This window comes from Eptesicus fuscus, chromosome 9 (genome assembly GCF_027574615.1).
Source record: "Eptesicus fuscus isolate TK198812 chromosome 9, DD_ASM_mEF_20220401, whole genome shotgun sequence".
NCBI classification, from domain to species: Eukaryota; Metazoa; Chordata; class Mammalia; order Chiroptera; family Vespertilionidae; genus Eptesicus; species Eptesicus fuscus.
In genome coordinates, this window is record NC_072481.1 from 41,098,870 (window position 1) to 41,117,487 (window position 18,618).

An 18,618-nucleotide genomic window follows, 5' to 3' on the forward strand; every position below is an offset into this window, starting at 1 on the left:
ACACCCCGACCAGGGATCAATCCCACAACCTAGGTATATTCCTTAATCAGGAATAGAACCCACAACCTTTTGGTGAATGTGATGACGCTCCAACCAACTGAGCCACCTGGCCAGGGAAAGACTAGTAATTTCTTGAGATCAGAGATATGATATTTACTATGAATGGCTTAAATCTCAAATTTGCTACATTCTTTTTTTTCTTTTAACTTTAAAACCTTTTAATTTTGAGATATATATTCACAGGAAGTTCCAAAGAAGTGACAACTATATCCTTGTACCCTTTACTCTCCCTTAGTGTTGAGATCATTTTTTTTTTTTTAGTGTTGACATCTTGAGTAGCTATAATACAATAAGAAAAACAGAAAATCTACATTGGTACCATCAACAGAACTTATAAAAAATTGTGTTCTTGACATTAATAGCAAGTCTGATTATATCTTCCTTCAGAAGAGCTGACATACTATTTCTGCCAGTTAGTTTTTGGATCTTAATTCCTGAAGGGCATTGAGAACTAAGATCGTTTGTTGTTGTTGTAGTTTTCAATAGACTGTATTTTTAGAGTAGTTTTAGGTTCATAGCAAAATTGAAGGCGAGATACAGAGATTGGCTGTATATTCCCTCCTCTCACACATGCATAGCCTTCCCCATTATCAACCTCTCCCATCAGAGTAGTGCATTTGTTGAAATTGATGAACCTGCACTGACACATCACTGTCACCCAAAGTCCATGTTGTACATTATGGTTCATTATCGATGTTGTGAATTCTATGTGTCCACCATTATAGTATGGTGCAGAGTAGTTTCACTTCCCTAAAAACCCTCTGTGCTCTGCCTATTGATCCCTTGAGAACCTAGTTTTGAGGCCATTTTTCTGTTTGTTTCTTTTTCTTTTCTATTTCCATTTCTTGTTCCTTTTCTTTCCTTCCTTTTTAAAGAGACAAGATATTTTGAAAGTTATGAAGACTTCAGTCCCATGCTTGTGGTTCACCAACTCATTTTTTTAATGTTTTTAATGTTTTCTCCTCTTTGCCTTGTTTGAAAAGTCTTAATCTGGCTTTCTCCCCTTTGTGCTAGAGAGATGCTTCTCTGTGTTAAAAGTCTCAGCTCTGAGAGCTAAGTAAGCTCTGTGGGTGCTGGAAGAACCAGCATCATAACTGAGAAGGCCACTAATATCACTATGGTGACCTCCTCATATCATTATGGCCACTGTCATTATGTTACCCTCGGTCACCTGGAGCACAGTGAGTCCTGCCAGAGGGAGAACAAGGTAAGCGAAAGAATTCTAGTGCTTTTGCATTTTGCATCAGGGGAGCACAATGGCACCATATCTAGAGACCCAACCCAAATTGGTAGAATAAGAGAACTAGAACCATAAGACCTGCTAAATATCCGCACGGATTGTAAGTATTACATGCCTGCAGATGGTGTCACTGGGCTACATCAAGCATAGCAGTTTGGGGTGTTTAGTGTGAGGGATCATTATTTATTTCAACACCTTTTACAGTTTTCAGTGTCTCATTTAAGATAAAGGTAGAGAATATTTGTTGAATGCCTACAGTATGCTAGGTATTGTGCTAAAGGATAGCATAATGCAATTGTTATTATTAAGAGAATTTGTAAAGATAATCCTAGTTTATCATGAAGAGATTAATTTTCGCCCTGGGCGGTATGGTTTAGTTGGTTGGAGCTTTGTTCCATAAGTACACCCAATGGTTGCAAGTTCAATCCCCGGTCAGAGGGTGTGTGGGAGGCAACTGGTCTGTTTCACTCTCACATATAGATGTTTCTCTCTCTCTCTCCCTCTTCCTCACCCTCTCCCTCTTCCTTCTTCTCTCTCTAAAATCAGTAAAAGCATGTTTTAGAGTGAGGATTTTTTTTTAAAAAGCCTAAAAATCTTAAGAGATTAGTTTTTAAAATTTATTTATATTAAAGAGTATTCTCATGTTAAGATGATGTTTTTTGGATGCACCGGAGGCCAGATATTAATTATAAAGTGGCCTAATGGCCAAGCAGAATTGTAATGCCCTGAGCCAGTTGGCAGGAACTATTTGAATCTGCCCCCTTTCTCATCCTCTGCCAGGAATCTAACATTATCTCTTCATGGCAGAGCAGCTATGAATGACCATGTATTAATATAAATCTATTTTCCTGCCCCCCCCCCCCCACCACCATGAGGTGCTTTAGAATACCTTTACTCCTTCTCATGTATTTCTTGTCTGTTGCATTAGATCTCAGGCTTACTGATATGTACACTTTAGATAACTTTGGATCAGACCAATGCTCAGCTTAACAAATGGCAAGTTTTGGATTTCATTAAGACTGAAGAATGTTGGAAGATAAGGATTGAATAGATACCACTGTCTGTCCCTGTTGATATACAATGTGTTATCTTCTAATAGGATGGGCCAAAATGGAAGAGATATTTGAATATTGGAGTTTATAGCATGTGTGGGAATGTTCTCCTTTCTGAGTTACACTGGGATAGATGCATGTGTCCTCAGTCTCTTCTGCATTAGACTGGGACCTAGCTGTGTGACTGGGAATAAGCCTTATTTTCAGTAACCTCATCTACATCATAGGGTTGACCGTGCAGAGTAAGTCAGCAGCAGGGTGTGAGACCCTGAAGCCAAGGGTTTAGAAGAACTAGAGGGTGCACCCCTGGTTAGTTTTCAGATGGTTAGAACCACAGGGCTGAGATTAAGCCTCATGCCTAAGAAGTCAGAATAAGCCTGAAATCATTGAGTCAGAAACCCTCCATTACTAGAATGGAGAAGAAGCTAGAGCAAAGGCAGAGGCAAACTAGAGAGGCTGGGGATGGGGCAAAGTCTGAGGATGTAACCATGAAAAGACAGCCCCATTTTAATGGTCCATAGCCACAGACTACTGTTAAAAACTGAAGGAGTGGACAGATGCTCAGTGGGAACCCTGACCCCTTAGTGGAAGAATCTAAGGCAATGTATATAAATTGTATTTTTCATGTTGTTCAGTAACTGTAATAGTTCCTTATTATATTTACACTTCCTAGTATTTATTAGAAATTTGAACAAACCCTTTATGAATTTCTCTTCTACTGGACTCTAAACTCCACAAAGGAACAGACAATATCTGTGCGCGATACAAAATAAGTGCTTACTAAATGTTTGTTGAGTGACTGAGTGATGGAGGGAGGAGGGAGGGAATGGTTCTTTTCCTCGTTTGGCTGTTGCAGGGAGAGGTGCTCACTGAGATGTGCCTGTTCCACACAGTCTCCAGCTTCCAGCCCTTGGCACATGTGTTCCTTCCCACCTGGAGAATTCTTCCCTCCACTGACACTTTCTTCCGCTTCTGCCTCAACTGCTCCTGCCTCTTTCTCGGCTCCCACGTAGACTGACCATCTATCTCCCTGACATATTTTTTCTTTTGCAGACTTCTCAGTGCCTTCAGTTTGGTTACTGTGAACTCAGAATATCCAGGAACCCATTTTGTCTTTTTATGATAATTTTGTACATTTCTCCTCTTACTCATTATGGGTTGGCTTTACAGCTGAACTCTCAGAAGCAATCTTAATCTTCACATCTTGAGGGAGCATCTCATCATTGTCCCCGTGTTTTGGCCACATGGTTTGCATCTCCCGAACATCCTCATGGGAAACCCAGCTACTTATTGGTTCTCCAGGGCTCTGTGTTTTTTGAGCTCTTCATCTGCTTTTTTTTTTTCTTTCTCATTTTTCCTTTATTGAGAAAATTAATAAATATTAAGATAGCAGAAAAGATAAACACAGAGAAACCAAATATCTCAAATGTATTGTACTCTGTCACATGCACTAATTGGCCTTCACAGTGGTTTGTTAATATCTATACTAATAATAGAGGAATATGCAAATTGGCCAGGATGCCGTCACATAATGACCAATCAGGACGGGGGTGGGGCTGTGGTGGAGAGCTCTCAGCACACCTGTGCTGGGGGTCTGAAGGGCATGGAGAGGAAGGGAGAGCAGATAGGCAGTCAGGGGGATCAGGCCAGGAGGGGAGACCAGATAGGCAGTTAGGGGGATCTGGCCAGGAGGGGAGAGCAGTTAGGGGAATAAGGCCAAGAGGGGAGAGAAGTTAGGGGGATTAGGCCAGGAAGGGAGAGAAGTTAGGGGGATTAGGCTGGCAGGGGAAAACAGTTAGGGCCATCAGACTGGCAGGGGAGCAGTTAGGGGCATCAGGCAGGCAGGCAGGTGAGTGGTTAGGAGCCAGTGGTTCCAGATTGAGAGAGGGATCCCAGATTGGAGAGGGTGCAGGCCAGGCTGAAGGACACCCTGCCCCACGCCGTGCACAAATTTTGTGCACTGGGCCTCTAGTCTTTTTATGAATGGGCTTCAATAAGCACATAGTTAACAAGTGTAGATTTTTAATTGACCAGATAAGGGTTAGAACTTCTGCATTATTCCTTCCTAATGGTATGACTTCCAGTGAGTTACCCAGCCTTTTTGAACCTCAGTGTTCTTCTCTACCCAATGGGGATCCTGAGAGTATCCTTACCAGTTGTGGGAACGGTTGCAGTAACCTACATAAAAGTACTAAGCATACTGCCTGGTGTATTACAGGGGCTCAATAAGCTAGCCTTGGTTTCATCCCCTTTTCCTTTGTTCTCTGCCTCTCTCACCCCCCACCCTCCTTGTCTCAGATTGCCTGGAATTATCATCTTTATTTTTCAGGACATAAATCCTAATTCATGAGTAGAGGGGTTTAACCAAGATCTTGGATGTATTGGCAGCGACTTTAGGATCTTTTGTTTTCTAATTCTTAGATCTCTTTCTCTTGGGGGCCTGGGAAAACTTCGTGAACTTGATTATTTATTCAGTTCTTTCATGCTCCCCATATTGTCACGGCCGCATTTGAACCATGTTATCGGCAAGTCTAACTGAAAAGGCAGTTTAATATTGCCCTGCGTTGCATCATTGCATACATTATTCCGCTCTGTCACGGACCTGTCAGCAAGTCTTGATGAAGTACAGAGTCAATAGTAACAAGCCTGAAATCTGACAGCCTTTTTACAGAAGCAACTCTGATTGGTGCAGGGATAGTTCTTCAGAAATAAGACCTTCTTGGTCTCTTTGTTGATACAATTAGCCACTCAGTCCAAGTCCTATCTCCCCAGAAGCTGTGTCTTCAGTGCTGGTAATTCAGTCTGTTTCATGACTTGGAAAAACAGAGCCATCCTAGGCCTGGGATGCACTGAAGGCTGCAGCCAGAAATATCTTGGTAATTTATCCCCACTCTCAGCTCTAATTATTCTGTTATTCACTAGCTTGCTCGATTGAGACTCTCCAGTTCTGCCTTCTCCAAGCGGAAGAACAAAAGGTTTTCCTTGAAAGTGGGGGCCGGGCAGTGTCAAGGCAGTGAGCTGCACAGAAAGAATGCAGCAGCCCTGACTGAGTTATTGTTTAGAAAATCTTGTTGGAGGAATACGTGATAATGATCAGGCCTCTGGAACTCAGCAGGCCTATGCTTTTGATGTGCACCTTGCTCTGCAGAAAAGCAGGCAAGTCAGAAGTTCTTATTTCTGCTAAGGCCGTTCATGGTCTCAGGAGTGTGGCTGGGATCTTAGTGACCCTCTCCCTGTGTTTCTCCCAGAGTTTGGAAGCTCCGACTTGCCTGGAAATACTCTGCGATACTGAGCTCACAGTAAATATTTTCTGAATTAATGTGGTTTTTAAGATAATGATAGCAGTTGCCACTATTGATGGTAACAAATGAGCTTTACTTATATCCTGCCATTAAAAAAATAAATTTTATATATATATATGATTTCAGAGAGGAGGGAAGAGGTAAAGAAAGATAGAAACATCAATGATGAGAGGGAATCATTGATCAACTGCCTCCTGCACACCCCCTACTGAGGATCGAGTCTGTAACCTGGGCATGTGCCCTGACCTGGAATTGAACTATGACCACCTGGTTCATACCACTGATCCATGCTGGCCAGGCTGTCCTGCCATTTTAATCCTCCTCAGACTCGACTGATCTGGCCATCCTGTTCTTTCTGTTCTTCTGCGCTCCCAACTAGCAGTAGGTCATTTCTTTTGTCAGGTCACAATCCCCCTCAAAAAACAAGTCCTCACAGTATAAACCTGGCAGCCAAGAGCCCTGGGAGTTAAGTTGAGGTAAAGATCTTTAAGGCTGACTTATCCTGTAGAGACTTGGGAAAAGGCAGGTCCTTCCTCAGTTTCTCTCTCTGTTCATGCCAAGATGCCCCTGCCCATAGCTGGGCCTTGTCCTTCACTCTGTCTGAGGATGAACCTCGGCTTCTTTCAGGGTCTGGGAGAGGCACATGGAGGTTTAATTACACCCCATGGGCTTTCAGCCACCTGCTGTGTTTAGCCCCACTTTTACTCCCACTTTCAGACATACCTGGTGCCACCACTTCCTGAACTAGGCTGGGTCTCTGCAGGGTATTCATTGTGTTTCTGGGTTTTCCCCACAGTTACTTAGGTTTTATCTTTACAAGTCTACTAAGAGGGTGACTACTCATCCGTCTGTGTTTTCTGGCTTTAGCTTTCTGTTGCTGTCATCTTCTGTCCTGTTTTCTTTGTCACTGTGGGTTTTGCCTTTCCGAAATATTCTTGTACTGCCACTTTTGGGGAACCTGTAAAGGGATTAAAGTCAACATGTGTGGTCAATTGGGCATCTTTACCTGGAAGTCTCTCTTTGTGTTTGTATTTTTCAAAAAAAGGAAAACAGATGGGTTAGAGATATGGCATTCTTTTGTATCTGGGGAAGTAGGGGATGGGAGGGATGGAGGTAGGCAAATTCATTTTCAAAAAGTTGTCTTTGTGCTGTTGAGGTGGAGAGTCTGTGCAAGGAGCTCAGCGTTCTGCTGCCCTCAGACTCTCCGGGAATCTGACTTTTGTCTCCAGGGCCTCCACAGAGAACAATAACTAAAGATATGTAAACAATTAAAAAGTGATTAGGACCCTGAAAGCTTTCTTCTGTAACTGGCATTCTGGGGTTCTCATTCATTAACACAACAAACATGTACTGAGCTTGATGCTGGGGAATGACATGATGAGTAAGGCAGATGTGGTTCCTGCTGTGGGAGGTCACGGCCAGGCCTGCTTTACTGAAATTCCCAGAAGGCCAGATGGAGCATCAAGGAATGAAAGACAATAAAATAATGACATTCTTTTATGTGAGGAGGTAGAACCTTTAGTACCACCTGGCTTTCCCACTGATGCACAATCTACTTTTAAGATTGTCTTTTTTCACTGTGTTTTCTTTTCTTTTTTCTTTCTCTCCATATTTAGCCTGCTTTGGTTTCCTTGAGTTTGGTTTTGTGGGTTGATAGCTTTTATTAAACTGAGAAAAAATTTGGCTGCTGTTTTTTTTTTCAAATATTTATGATTAGATGTTTATTCCTTTGTTAATTTTATGTTGTTGTGTGTCTGGATTTTGGGGTCTTTCTCTAAGGAGCTTTTTTTTTTTTTTTTTTTTTTTTGTAGGTGTTAATGTACTTTTGGCTGAGTTTTATCCTGTAGAGTCTTTTTTAAAGAATTTCGTTAGAGCAGGATCAGAACAGCCTTTACACCAGGGCATTTCAGTCACACTTTTAAGGTATATGTCTGCGGAATGTCCGGAGTGATTCATGAGGACATTCCACTCTAACTTTAGTAACCCCGATGATCCTCAGCTCTGTGCGAATTCTGAGAACTGTTCAGCTCACAGCTCTCCAGTCCCTCTGCACCCGACATGGAATGTCCGTGTACACATCTGCCTATGGGAGTCAATAGAGATGGAGTGGGGCCCTTGGGCAGATTTTCGGGGCTCTCGTTCTGCATAGCTACCCCCTCTTTGGAAGTCTGTGCCACCACAGCTCCCAGCCACCTCAAATTCTCCGAATTCTGATCTCAGTCTCCTCAGCTTGGTGAAGCTGCTGTGTTTTCCTTGGCATCCCTCTTTCTGCTCCATGGTCTGGCATGGGCTTCCAGGCAGAAAGCCAGCATGATCCTGGGGCTCACCTCATTTGCTTCCTCCTCTCAGGCATCCGTCCTGCACTGCCTGTTGTTCAAGGTCTGAAAACAGTGGTTTCATTTTTTTTTTCTAGTTTTCTAGTTGTATAAGGCAGGGGTATACAATTCATTATCTGTTACTCCATCATGTTTAGAAGCAGAAACTTCTATTAATTTCTACTTCAACACAAGTTTCTATCTTGATGTAGCATTTAGCTTTATCAGATACTTTTTATTCTCCAATATGAATTGATCATTTTTCTCTCCCTTAATAAAATACTGTGGTGAAATACACTCATAGATCTTCTATTATTAAAACATTCTTGAATGTAGTTCATGATGTATTTTTTCCACATTTTTATATTAAGTTTGGTCATATCTTATTTAGAATTTTTGGTGCCCATATTCATAATGTGAGAGTAGCCCTCTGATATTTGTTTCTCATACTGTCTTTGATTGTTTTGGATTTTTTTTTTTAACATAGTTATATTAGCTTTGTAAATAACTTGAAAGCATTCCTTCTTCTTTAAGACTCTTGAAATACGTTGGAGTACTATGCTCCTTGAGTATTTGTTAGACTCTTCTAGTATAATCATCTGGGTTTGAAGTTTTATTTGAGGGATGATTTTTACTACTGACTTAATTTTATTAATGATAATAAATCTATTAAGGTTTCCTATATTTTCTTGAATCAGTTTTGATAAGGTCTGTTTTTCTCGTTAATTGTTCATTTCATCTCAATTTTCAAATTCACTGGCATAATGTTTGTGTAATCTTTATTTCTTTTCTATTAATGTCTGCTTTATCTGTAGCTGGATACACCATTTTCATTCAAGATGTTTGGGTGGTTTGGGGTTTTTTTTTGCCTTCACTCCTTTTTCCTCCCCTCAATTATACCAGAAGTTTCTGTTTCATAGAACATGTTTTTATAGCCATGTTTGGCTCTGTTGACTTTCTAAATTTTATCGTGTTATTTTATGTCTTATCTGCTTTTATCTTTACTACATTTTTAGATCTTTTTCAGATTAATTTATTAATGTTTTTCATTAGTAAATTGGCTTCTTAGGGTATTCATTTTAAGACATTCTTCTGTTTCAATAAAAGCTTTCAAAACTAAATTTTTCTGTAAAATACCACTTTACCAATCTAATCTCTGCATGGAATGTAAAACATTCCCTTTCTCTCTCCACTTATACGAGTATATAGAATTGAGTTTGTTGACTGTATTTGAGTCATTTAATACCTCAGGAGTGATATTTCTTATTATCCTATTGGTTTGCCTGTTAAAATTGTGAGAGTACAATAAAATCTTTAAATATGTATCTCCTTTTAAGTACTATTTGTTTTGGAGCTCATTTATATATTTCACACTATGTTGTTCCCTCTATAAAATTGAATGAATGGTGATATTCTTCTTGGATTTAAGCATTTTGTCATTATGGAATGTTTCTCTTTGTCATGCTAATATTTTTTTTAATTTTGTACTCTACTTTGTCTGATATTTATATTGTTATTTTAAATAAATGTGTTTGTTATTTCCTTTTTCAACCTTTTTTAAACACACACACACACACCACTTTATCGCACTTAAAAAATACCTGTGTTGTAAACAGGCTGAAGCTTAATTTTAACCTCAATGTAATTATTATTTTAACTAATTGTGGAATTCAGCTCATTCACACTTGTTATAATAACTGAAATAATTGGTTTTATTTCTTCTATCCTTTTTGTTTGGTTGTTTTTATAGTATATTACCCATTTTCCCATTTCCTTTTTATTTTAGTTGCCTTAGCTTGGTTTCAATGATTTGTTAATTTTCTCTTTATTCCCTTTTTTGTGCATTGTTATTTTAAGAGTTCTATAAGCTTTTTTGTTTTTATTAGTGATTGCCTTCTCTGTCCTTACAACCAACATTAAACTTATGTTGAAATAGTTGCTCTGAATCAATTATAGTTTGGTTATGTTCTTTCTTAAGTACTATCCTCAGAGAACATATATGGGAAGTTCACTTTTTCAGTCCTTGCATGTTGAAAATGTTTTCTTTTTTCCTTGACAGCTGAATAATATTTTGTCTGGGTATAGGATTCTGGGATCATTTTTCTTAATAGTCTGTACATTGTTCCACTGTCTTCTACATTCCAGTGTTGTAGATGAGAATTCCTTAGCTAGTCTAAATCTTTTGCCTTTCTAAGTAACTTATTCTTTCTGTCTGGGAACTTGTATAATTTTCTGTTTATGCTTGAAATTCAAGTATTTCCTGGATTCACTTCCTGGATTTAATGAGCCTTTTAATCTACAGGCTTAAATCTTGCTTCAGTTCAGTAATTAAAAAAATTCTAGTAATGTATTTACTTAATTATAACAACTCCTTCATCTGTTTCTTTCTTCTTTTTTTTTCTTTCTAAATAAAAATCTCTTCTGGAATTCCTCTTATTCTCATGTTAGGCTGCTGGATCTGCTCTCTGAGCCTCTAATTTCTTCCCTCATTATCTCTCTCTTTGTGTCTTTGCTATGGATAGTAACATATGTCATTCCCTTGCTCTTCCAGATCATTAATTTGATTTTCAACAGTGCGAGTGGTTTTCTTAGTTTTTCTGCAGAAATTTAAAGTTTAACATTTAAAATCAGTGTTATTAGTTCAGGAAATCTTTCTTTCTTGCATTCTTCTTCTGATTTCTCATTGATTTCATTATTTATCTTCTCTCCCAATTTTTTCATCACTTCTGCATCCATGAGACCTGCCTTATAGATGCTCTAGTGATCTTCTCCAAGGTGAATTTATCCTCCTAAGTTAGGTATTGTTTTCACTTTGCCTACTCATTGATCTATGTTATTTTGATGCTCACATAGGTTGGTACAGTCCCTTTGGCACTGATAAATCGGAAAGCAGTGCAAGGCACAGCAGTTGCTCCCCAGGCATTCTGGATGGCAGTGAACCCACAGCGAGTGCCCTTCGCCCTGGTGGAAGCAGCACTCCTCTCAGCTTAGGGTGGGGGGTCGCTGGGGTGGGGAAAACCCTTTGTTCTGCTACAAAGACCTTGGCTTTATTCACTAACAGCATAATGTCCTATACTTTCTCTCTTGTAGAGACGTTTCTAGGGAACCTGTGTCTCAGATGCACTCTCTAAATTTTCCTAATTCCATTGCTTTTACATATCTGTATTATCCAATAGTTGATTTAAAGAAACCCCAATGAAAATGACTCTAATATTGTGCCATTAATTCTGATAGAAAATGGAGTTGCCAGAGGCATCTGCAGCTGAAAAATTTCCTGCCTCCTGGGTTCAGTCATCTTCACTCCAGGCAAATTCTCTGGCCACATAATCTGACTTTCTATGAGGACTGAGGCATCTTTCTCCTTGCCCTTATTGGGGGGGAAACCTACTTGGAATAATTTAGTAATGCCTTAAAGTGTTGAGTTGTTTCACTGTTGATCTGTTACAAACCACAACCAATGCTCAGTGATTTAAGACAATAATCATGGGTAGCTCCTTTAGTCTGTGCTCTGCTGGGTGGTTCTTCTGCTCCAAGATGGACTTTCTAACTTGGGTTTTGGTTGACTGGGTTTTCTGATCCAGGCTAAGCTTGGCAGTCATTGCTCTTCTCCACTGATATCCTTCTTCTGGTGCTAATGGGCCATCTCAAGCAGTATCTTCTCATCCTGATGCCAAAAGTGCAAGAGAGCAAGCAGAAAATACATCATGCCTCTTGAGGCCTAGACTCCAAACCAGCATTGACAGAATACAAAGTCTAGAAGTAGGAAAGGAGGTCCTGCTCACAGTGACAGGGGAGATGAGAAGAGGAGAGGATACATCACTACAAATTACATGGCAGAGGATGTGGATATGCAGAAAGCCATAGACTGGGGGCCAAAACCCCAACCTACCTCAGCTGATAAGAATGATAATGCAATATTTCCAAGTTCTAATACTACCTCAAAGGAGAGAGCTGTGAGTTTAGCTTGGAGGTAGCAAGGACATTTTGCAGAGATGACGTTTGACCTGGATCATAAGAATGATTTGGAGTTTGCAAGTTGACAAGGATGAGTGAAAGGAGCAGTGATCAATTTAGACAAAGGAGCAGTCAAAGTAGAGGCACGGAAATCTGTACATAAATGGGGAATTTGGGGAGAGAAGAGTTGTCCTATGTGGTTTGATCATTAGGAACAATCCTTCCACATCACCCTTTCCTCCATACATTGCTCTTTCCAGTGGGCTGCCGGAGCTTCCAAGGAGCTAGAATTTCAGGCAATGGACCTAGAGGAGTTAGCCTGCTGTGTACTCTTCAGAACATGCTACACAAGTGGCTGCCTTCTCTCTACCTCCAAAAAAAGCATCTTGCTTAAATCAGGTGAAGGATTTAGCACATACCTATTACGTTTCTACTGACACTGTCACACCAATATATACAGGCCATTTAGCTTAGCTCATTGTGTTCTGCCATCTGAAATTTATTAATAATAAATTTGTTGGCTTTCAAAATTTAGACCTCACAAAATGTCACCTCCTCTATGGAGCCCTCCTTGAAACTTTTTCCCCTCCTCCTCCCCCCAGTTCCTATCAGGTACTCATTTCTTCTGTTAAAGGTTCTCATTTTTCTTCCCACTTCCTTCAGGACACTTTGGCTATTTGTTAGTATGTGATTTTAGGTATGATTGTTTGATCAATTTCTGTCTCCTTAATGAAATTGTCAGCTTACATGAGAGCAGAGGACCAGGTCTTTTGCATACCACTGGTTCCCCACAGTCCAGCACAGTTCCAGGTCATACTAACTGAAAACTAAATGTTTAGTGAGTGAATCCATGTGAATGGCTTAATGAGATGCACCTAGTTGGGTGTATGAAACAGGTTTCTCTTTAAAACTATGGCAGCCTTAGCCAGTTGTGCTTAGTGGTTAGAGCATCAGCCCGTGGACTTAGGGTCCTGGGTTCAATTCCAGTCAAGGGCATGTATCTTGGTTACAGGCTTGATCCCTGGCCCTGGTTGGGGGGCAAATGCGTGGGAGGCAACCAATCAATATGTCTCTTTCACATTGATGTTTCTGTCTCTCCCCCTCCCTTCCACTCTCTAAAAAAACAATAGAAATATCCTTAGGTGAGGATTAACAAAAAAACAAACAAACAAAAAAACCCAAAAACTACATGAGCAACTGTGGTTTACCATTTAGCTGTGACAAGGTGAACAAATCCTTCTTTAGTGCTTCCATTCAATCAGTATTCATTGTGGCTTGACATATGGCTAAATGTGGCCTAGGTGCTTATGCCACAGAGATGATTAGGGCTGATTTTGCTCTGAAGGAGTTGCTGCTTTAGTGGGAGAGATAGAGAAGTGAGTGGGCAAAGGCAGTTACTATGATAAGTGTTAAGATGAGGTTATGACAAGAACTTGGAGAAGAGGCTTTGGACTCAGCTTGCCTTTCACAGAGGCCTCGGGAAAAGGGACAATGTGAGCTGAGTCAGATTCTTAGTAGGAGTTAGATGCATAACAGGGAAGAAAACTGTGGGAGAATGGAGCAAAGGACTCAGTGCACAGGGAAGTCAGAAATCAAGGCCCCCTCTGGGAAACTTTAAATAATTCAGTAGTGCAGAATGGAGCAAGCATGGGTAGGAATGGCAAGCAGAAACTGGAGGTCATCATGCCCATACTACAAAGGGTCTTTTAAGCCCTGCAGAAGATTGGACTTTCTCCTAAAGGTAATAAGGAATAATCAAAACGTTTTGGTTAGGGGTTGATAGCATCCAATTTTATTTTCTGAAGTTTGAACACATGTGGGAAACAGATTGGAAGTCAGTAGGACTATAGGGAAGATAAAGAAGTAGTTAATTACACAGCATGATAAGGGCTGTGATAGAGGATTGTCACATGTTCTGGGAGTTCAGAGGAGATGTACCCACTCAGAACTGGGGACTCAGCCCAGATTAAAGGAAGTGTTTGTGTTATCAGGGTGAAGAAGCTGGGAAGAATTTTCCAATTAGGAGTAGGGCACAGGCACAGAAATATGCAAGGACATGATTTTTCTTTTTTTTTTTTAGAGAACTGTAAATGATATTTTATTGCTGGAGTGTAGAATACTAAAGGTGAATGGATGAGAAATGAAGCTGGAGAGGAAAAGATGTAGCATTCACATCTACCTCCTATTAAATATTGCTTTATACTGGAGTGACTGTATATACACCAGGCATTTTTTCCCTTTTATTGGATTTATTGGGGTGACACTGGTTAACACAATTATATAAGTTTCAGGTACACATTTCTATAATATACTGTACCAGGCACTTTAAAAACATCTTTTTTATTATAGAGAATTTTGAACATGTACAAAACAGGGTAGTATAACACATACCACTTACCTGTCACTCAGCCCCACAACCACCAACTCATGGCCAATTCTGCCCCATTCACAACACCATTCACTTTCCCTTCTCTTAGGATTTTGAAGCAAATTCCCAATCTTATATCATTCTATGCATAAACTAGAAGCCTGGTGCACGACATTTGTACACTGGGCGGGTGGGGTGGTTCCCTCGGCCTGGCCTGTGCCCTCTCACAGTCTAGGACCCCTCAGGGGAACATCCGCCTGCAGGCTTAGGCCTGCTCCCCGTGGTCCTTAGCGCTGCGGTGGAGGCAGGAGTGGCTCCTGCCACCGCTGCTGTGCTGGCCAGCTAGAGCCCGGCTTCTGGCTGAGAGGTGTTCCCCCTGTGGGAGTGCACTGACCACCAGGGGGCAGCTCCTGCGTTGAGCATCTGTTCCCTAGTGGTCAATGTGCGTCATAGCGAGAGGTCATTCGGCTGTTCAGTCGATTTGCATATTAGCCTTTTATTATATAGGACTAGAGGCCTGATGCATGAAATTCGTGCAAGGGTAGGCCTTCCTTCCCCTGGCTGCTGGCTTTGCAGCCCTGGCTTCACAGCCCCGGCCTCGCAGCCCTGGCCCTGCCCCCTGCCCGCACCCACCTTGGCCTGGCACTGCCTGCGTCCGCCACCACACCCCCCTCAGTTTCCCCGTTCAGAGGAGTATCCCCCCCCCCCCCCATCGATTGGCCCGTGACCTGGGCCTTACTTTGCAGGGCGATTGTGGGGCGATGGTGGGCCTGGCACCAGTGCATATCATAGCGTGGTCGTCCGGAAGGTCATTCTGCTGTTCGGCCATTCATTAGATTTGCATATTACGTTTTTATTATTATAGATAGGATAGTTCATTCTGTGTCTCTATAAGAAGACTTTTTTTAAATGTAACCACAATTAATAATATCACACCTAAAATTTAATATAGTACTCAATATCATAAAAGAGCTGTCAGCATTGTAATTTCTAATTATCTTACAAATGTCATGTAAATATAAATAAACATACAAATATTTGTATACACTGTTTGATCAAGATCTAAATAAAGAGCTGAGTCTCTCATGAAAGTGAAAGAAGTCATTAATGGGTGCCATTGGGGACTTTTGATCTAAACAGGCATATATAATTACCTAGTTAGGTTTATTCTGCTTCTTAACACTACTGCAGCTATCTGGGCAGGTAGTTGGAAAAACATAAAGGAAGCCTAGTTCATACTATTGTTTCTTCCTCTCTCCCATTTTCTTAGATCTCTCTGCTCCCTGGTGTGCAAGTGGACATACTCTGCAGAGAAAGGCTGGGATGACAGTTTCTGGAAGATGATTGGTCTGGAAGACTTTGTTTCCGATAATTACAGCAAAATAGGTAAAAAAAAACAAACAAACAAAAAACAAAACAAACCTGAGAGTGATTATGTCTATGTATATATGAGGATATTGGTTGTTTTTTGTATGAATTAAAATGCAGGGACCTAGCCCTGTTTTACAAGAGTAATGAGTAAGTTAAGGTGGTAGGCCTTTATGGTGGGACTTACAGGAACTGAGTGGAGATACCGGATATGAAACTGCACTGAAATATAAAATCTTAGACATTGGGCTAGACCCATGGTTGGCAAACTACGGCTCTCGAGCCACGTGCGGCTCTTTGGCCCCTTGAGTGTGGCTCTTCCACAAAATACCACGGCCTGGGCGAGTCTATTTTGAAGAAGTGGTGTTAGAAGAAGTTTAAGTTTAAAAAATTTGGCTCTCAAAAGAAATTTCAGTCGTTGTACTGTTGATATTTGGCTCTGTTGACTAATGAGTTTGCCGACCACTGGGCTAGACTGATGAAGATATTTGCACAGAAAAGCTAGGAATAGCATAATCAAAAAGGGGGGTAACAGAGGGAGGCATATGTATCATTTCCAGTCATTACAAGTACAATGTTTTGTGAGTTAGGTTCAAGGTATCAAGCAAGGTCATGAACAGAAACAAATAATTGAAGAGATGAAAATGAGAAGAATCAGGAACAAAACAGAAACTGGAACATGAGCCAGCGGTTTTTGACTAAGGCTATAGGGTTTCAGACTTCCAGTTTTTTGTGGCACTGACTGGATCATAAAGGTGACTAGTCGGAGTTTACCTGGTGAAAAGAATTCAGATACTATGTTTATATAACAGTAGCTGACATTTTCAAGTTTAAGGTTGGCATGTTCATGTCACAGAAAGATATTTATTTCTTGTAGTTATTATTTAGAATTCCAGTAAGCTGTTACCAGGTAAACAATTATACCTGATTAAATAGAATGACATCTGTAGTGTTTAGTGTTTTGGCTAGGATGTTGTAAAAATAAAATTTTAAAGTACAGTGGCTTAAACAAGATAGAAGGTTATTTCTGTTTCATGTGGTAGAATAGAGATAAATGACTATCAAGGCAGCTCTGCTGTTCTCACAATGCAGCCTCCAACTTGGGGTCCAGGATGGCTGATCCAGTTCTCATCAATGACCAGCCTGTGAGGGGAATGCTTTTGGGGAAGCATAAAGTGGACATCGGCCACGCAACTTCTGATCACATCCCATTGATCAGCACTTGTTCTTAAGGCCCCACTAGGCTGCAAGGGTTGCTGGGAAATGTAGTCATTGGCTGGGCAGCCATGGGTCCATTCACGTGACTAGCTAAATGTTGAGCCACCCTTGATAACTGAATCACATAGCAGGCTATTTTAGTTCAACCTTTCTGTGGTGGAGTCCTCATGCCAGCACTGTTAAAGTTCAGGAATATGATAGAGATATGAATATAGCTGAGTTGGAGAGAACATAGCTTGGTTTCTGTGGTCTGTTCAACTACTAATAAGTCCAGGGGAAAGAACAAAGCCATGCAATTTGCAGAAAGAGCCCTTTCTGAAATTCTGGGGGAGTTCAGTTGAAACCATCTCAGGATCTGAGCTGGTAGAGAGGTGGAGAGGAGCTCAGGACCAGGGGAAGCGAGGAAGAAGCAAAGCCACCGTCATTCGTCATCACCTACTCTCCAAGTCCTTTAACAGATAATTTGTTTTATATATTATCTTGTTTGCCCCTCACCAACCTATTTGCATAGCTATTCCTATTTTACAGATGGGAAAACTAAAATTCAGTTCCTTGTGCACGCGTAAGTTGTAGACTCAGCATTAGAACTGGGTCTCTGACTCCAGTTTTCTACTAAAGCAGACTGCTCCCCTTGGAATATACGAGGCTGAGGGAACTCATGCAGTGATATGGTTGGCCTCCAGTGGGGTTAGGCAGCAGTTCAACATTTAGCACCCAAAGCCAACCTGAGTTAGATTGGAACAAGAGCAAATACAATCACATTGCGTACAAGGGCATGAGCATAAGAATTTGGGGGAACACAGTTCAGCCCAGGGTCACAGTGTACTGGTCACTAGAGCTAAGGCATGGCCACCAAGGTCTCAGTCCCCAGTCTGGTGCTTGGGAGGCGGCTCCCCCATGAGCTTTCTACTTTGATGAAGAACCATCAGGATTAAGTGTCAGGGGAGAAGCTCTTGTTCCGTAATAAGGGGTGCAAAGTGGGCTTGCATCACTGAACTGGAGCTGAGGTAGTGGTCGTTCTGGCACTGTGTGAACTTGGACAAGTTTCATATTGTTTCTATATCTTGTTTCTGTAGTCATGCCTAGGAAAGACATAACTAATGATAGCTACCACTTCTCATACATGGTACTGTTGAATTACAGCCATTGTGTTTTTAAATTTTCAAAACTGTGTGATGGAGTTATTTTTATTTACCCTGTCCAACAGCTGAAAACTATGTTTTAGAGAGTGGAAATGTGCCTAATGAATGGTCACACAGTTTGCAAGTGGTAGGCACAGAATTCAAACCTATGTTTGGGTGATTCCAAATCCTGCTCTAACCATTTTGCATACTGACTTCCGAATAACATTATGTGCCTAGAGCAGGTAGCAAATAAATAGTACTCTTCCTTCCTTCTATATTCCGAGCACATTTCTGTGTGCTTTTGCATACCTTGTTGCAGGTAATTCTTATAACCAATGACAAAAATACATAGGTAACAAGGTAATGACCTTGTTCATAGATGAGAATAAGGGATATAATCTAGTAATTTCCTCTAACCACATGCAGAGCTAATAAGTGATGTTAGGATTGAAAACTTCCCAGTGGGAGGACCTAGGAGGAGCTAATATTTTATTGGAATACATATGTCAATGTCAATGACTTAATTGTTCAAATGATTTTTAAAATTTATATGCCACCCCCCAATTTAGTTGCTCTTCCTTAAATATTCCCATGATATGCTGAACCTAGCTTATTAC

General features: G+C 40.8%; 1 protein-coding gene across 4 annotated transcripts in view; it reads left to right on the plus strand.

Annotated features, from left to right (window-relative positions):
* FGGY (FGGY carbohydrate kinase domain containing) overlaps positions 1-18,618 on the plus strand; it is a 398,594-nt gene that overhangs the window by 141,259 nt on the left and 238,717 nt on the right. For all 4 annotated transcript variants that reach the window (XM_028142287.2, XM_054720996.1, XM_054720995.1 and 1 more), the window contains exon 6: positions 15,562-15,677. In XM_028142287.2, the coding sequence (XP_027998088.2) occupies positions 15,562-15,677 (116 nt within the window). The remainder of the gene's footprint in view (positions 1-15,561; positions 15,678-18,618) is intronic.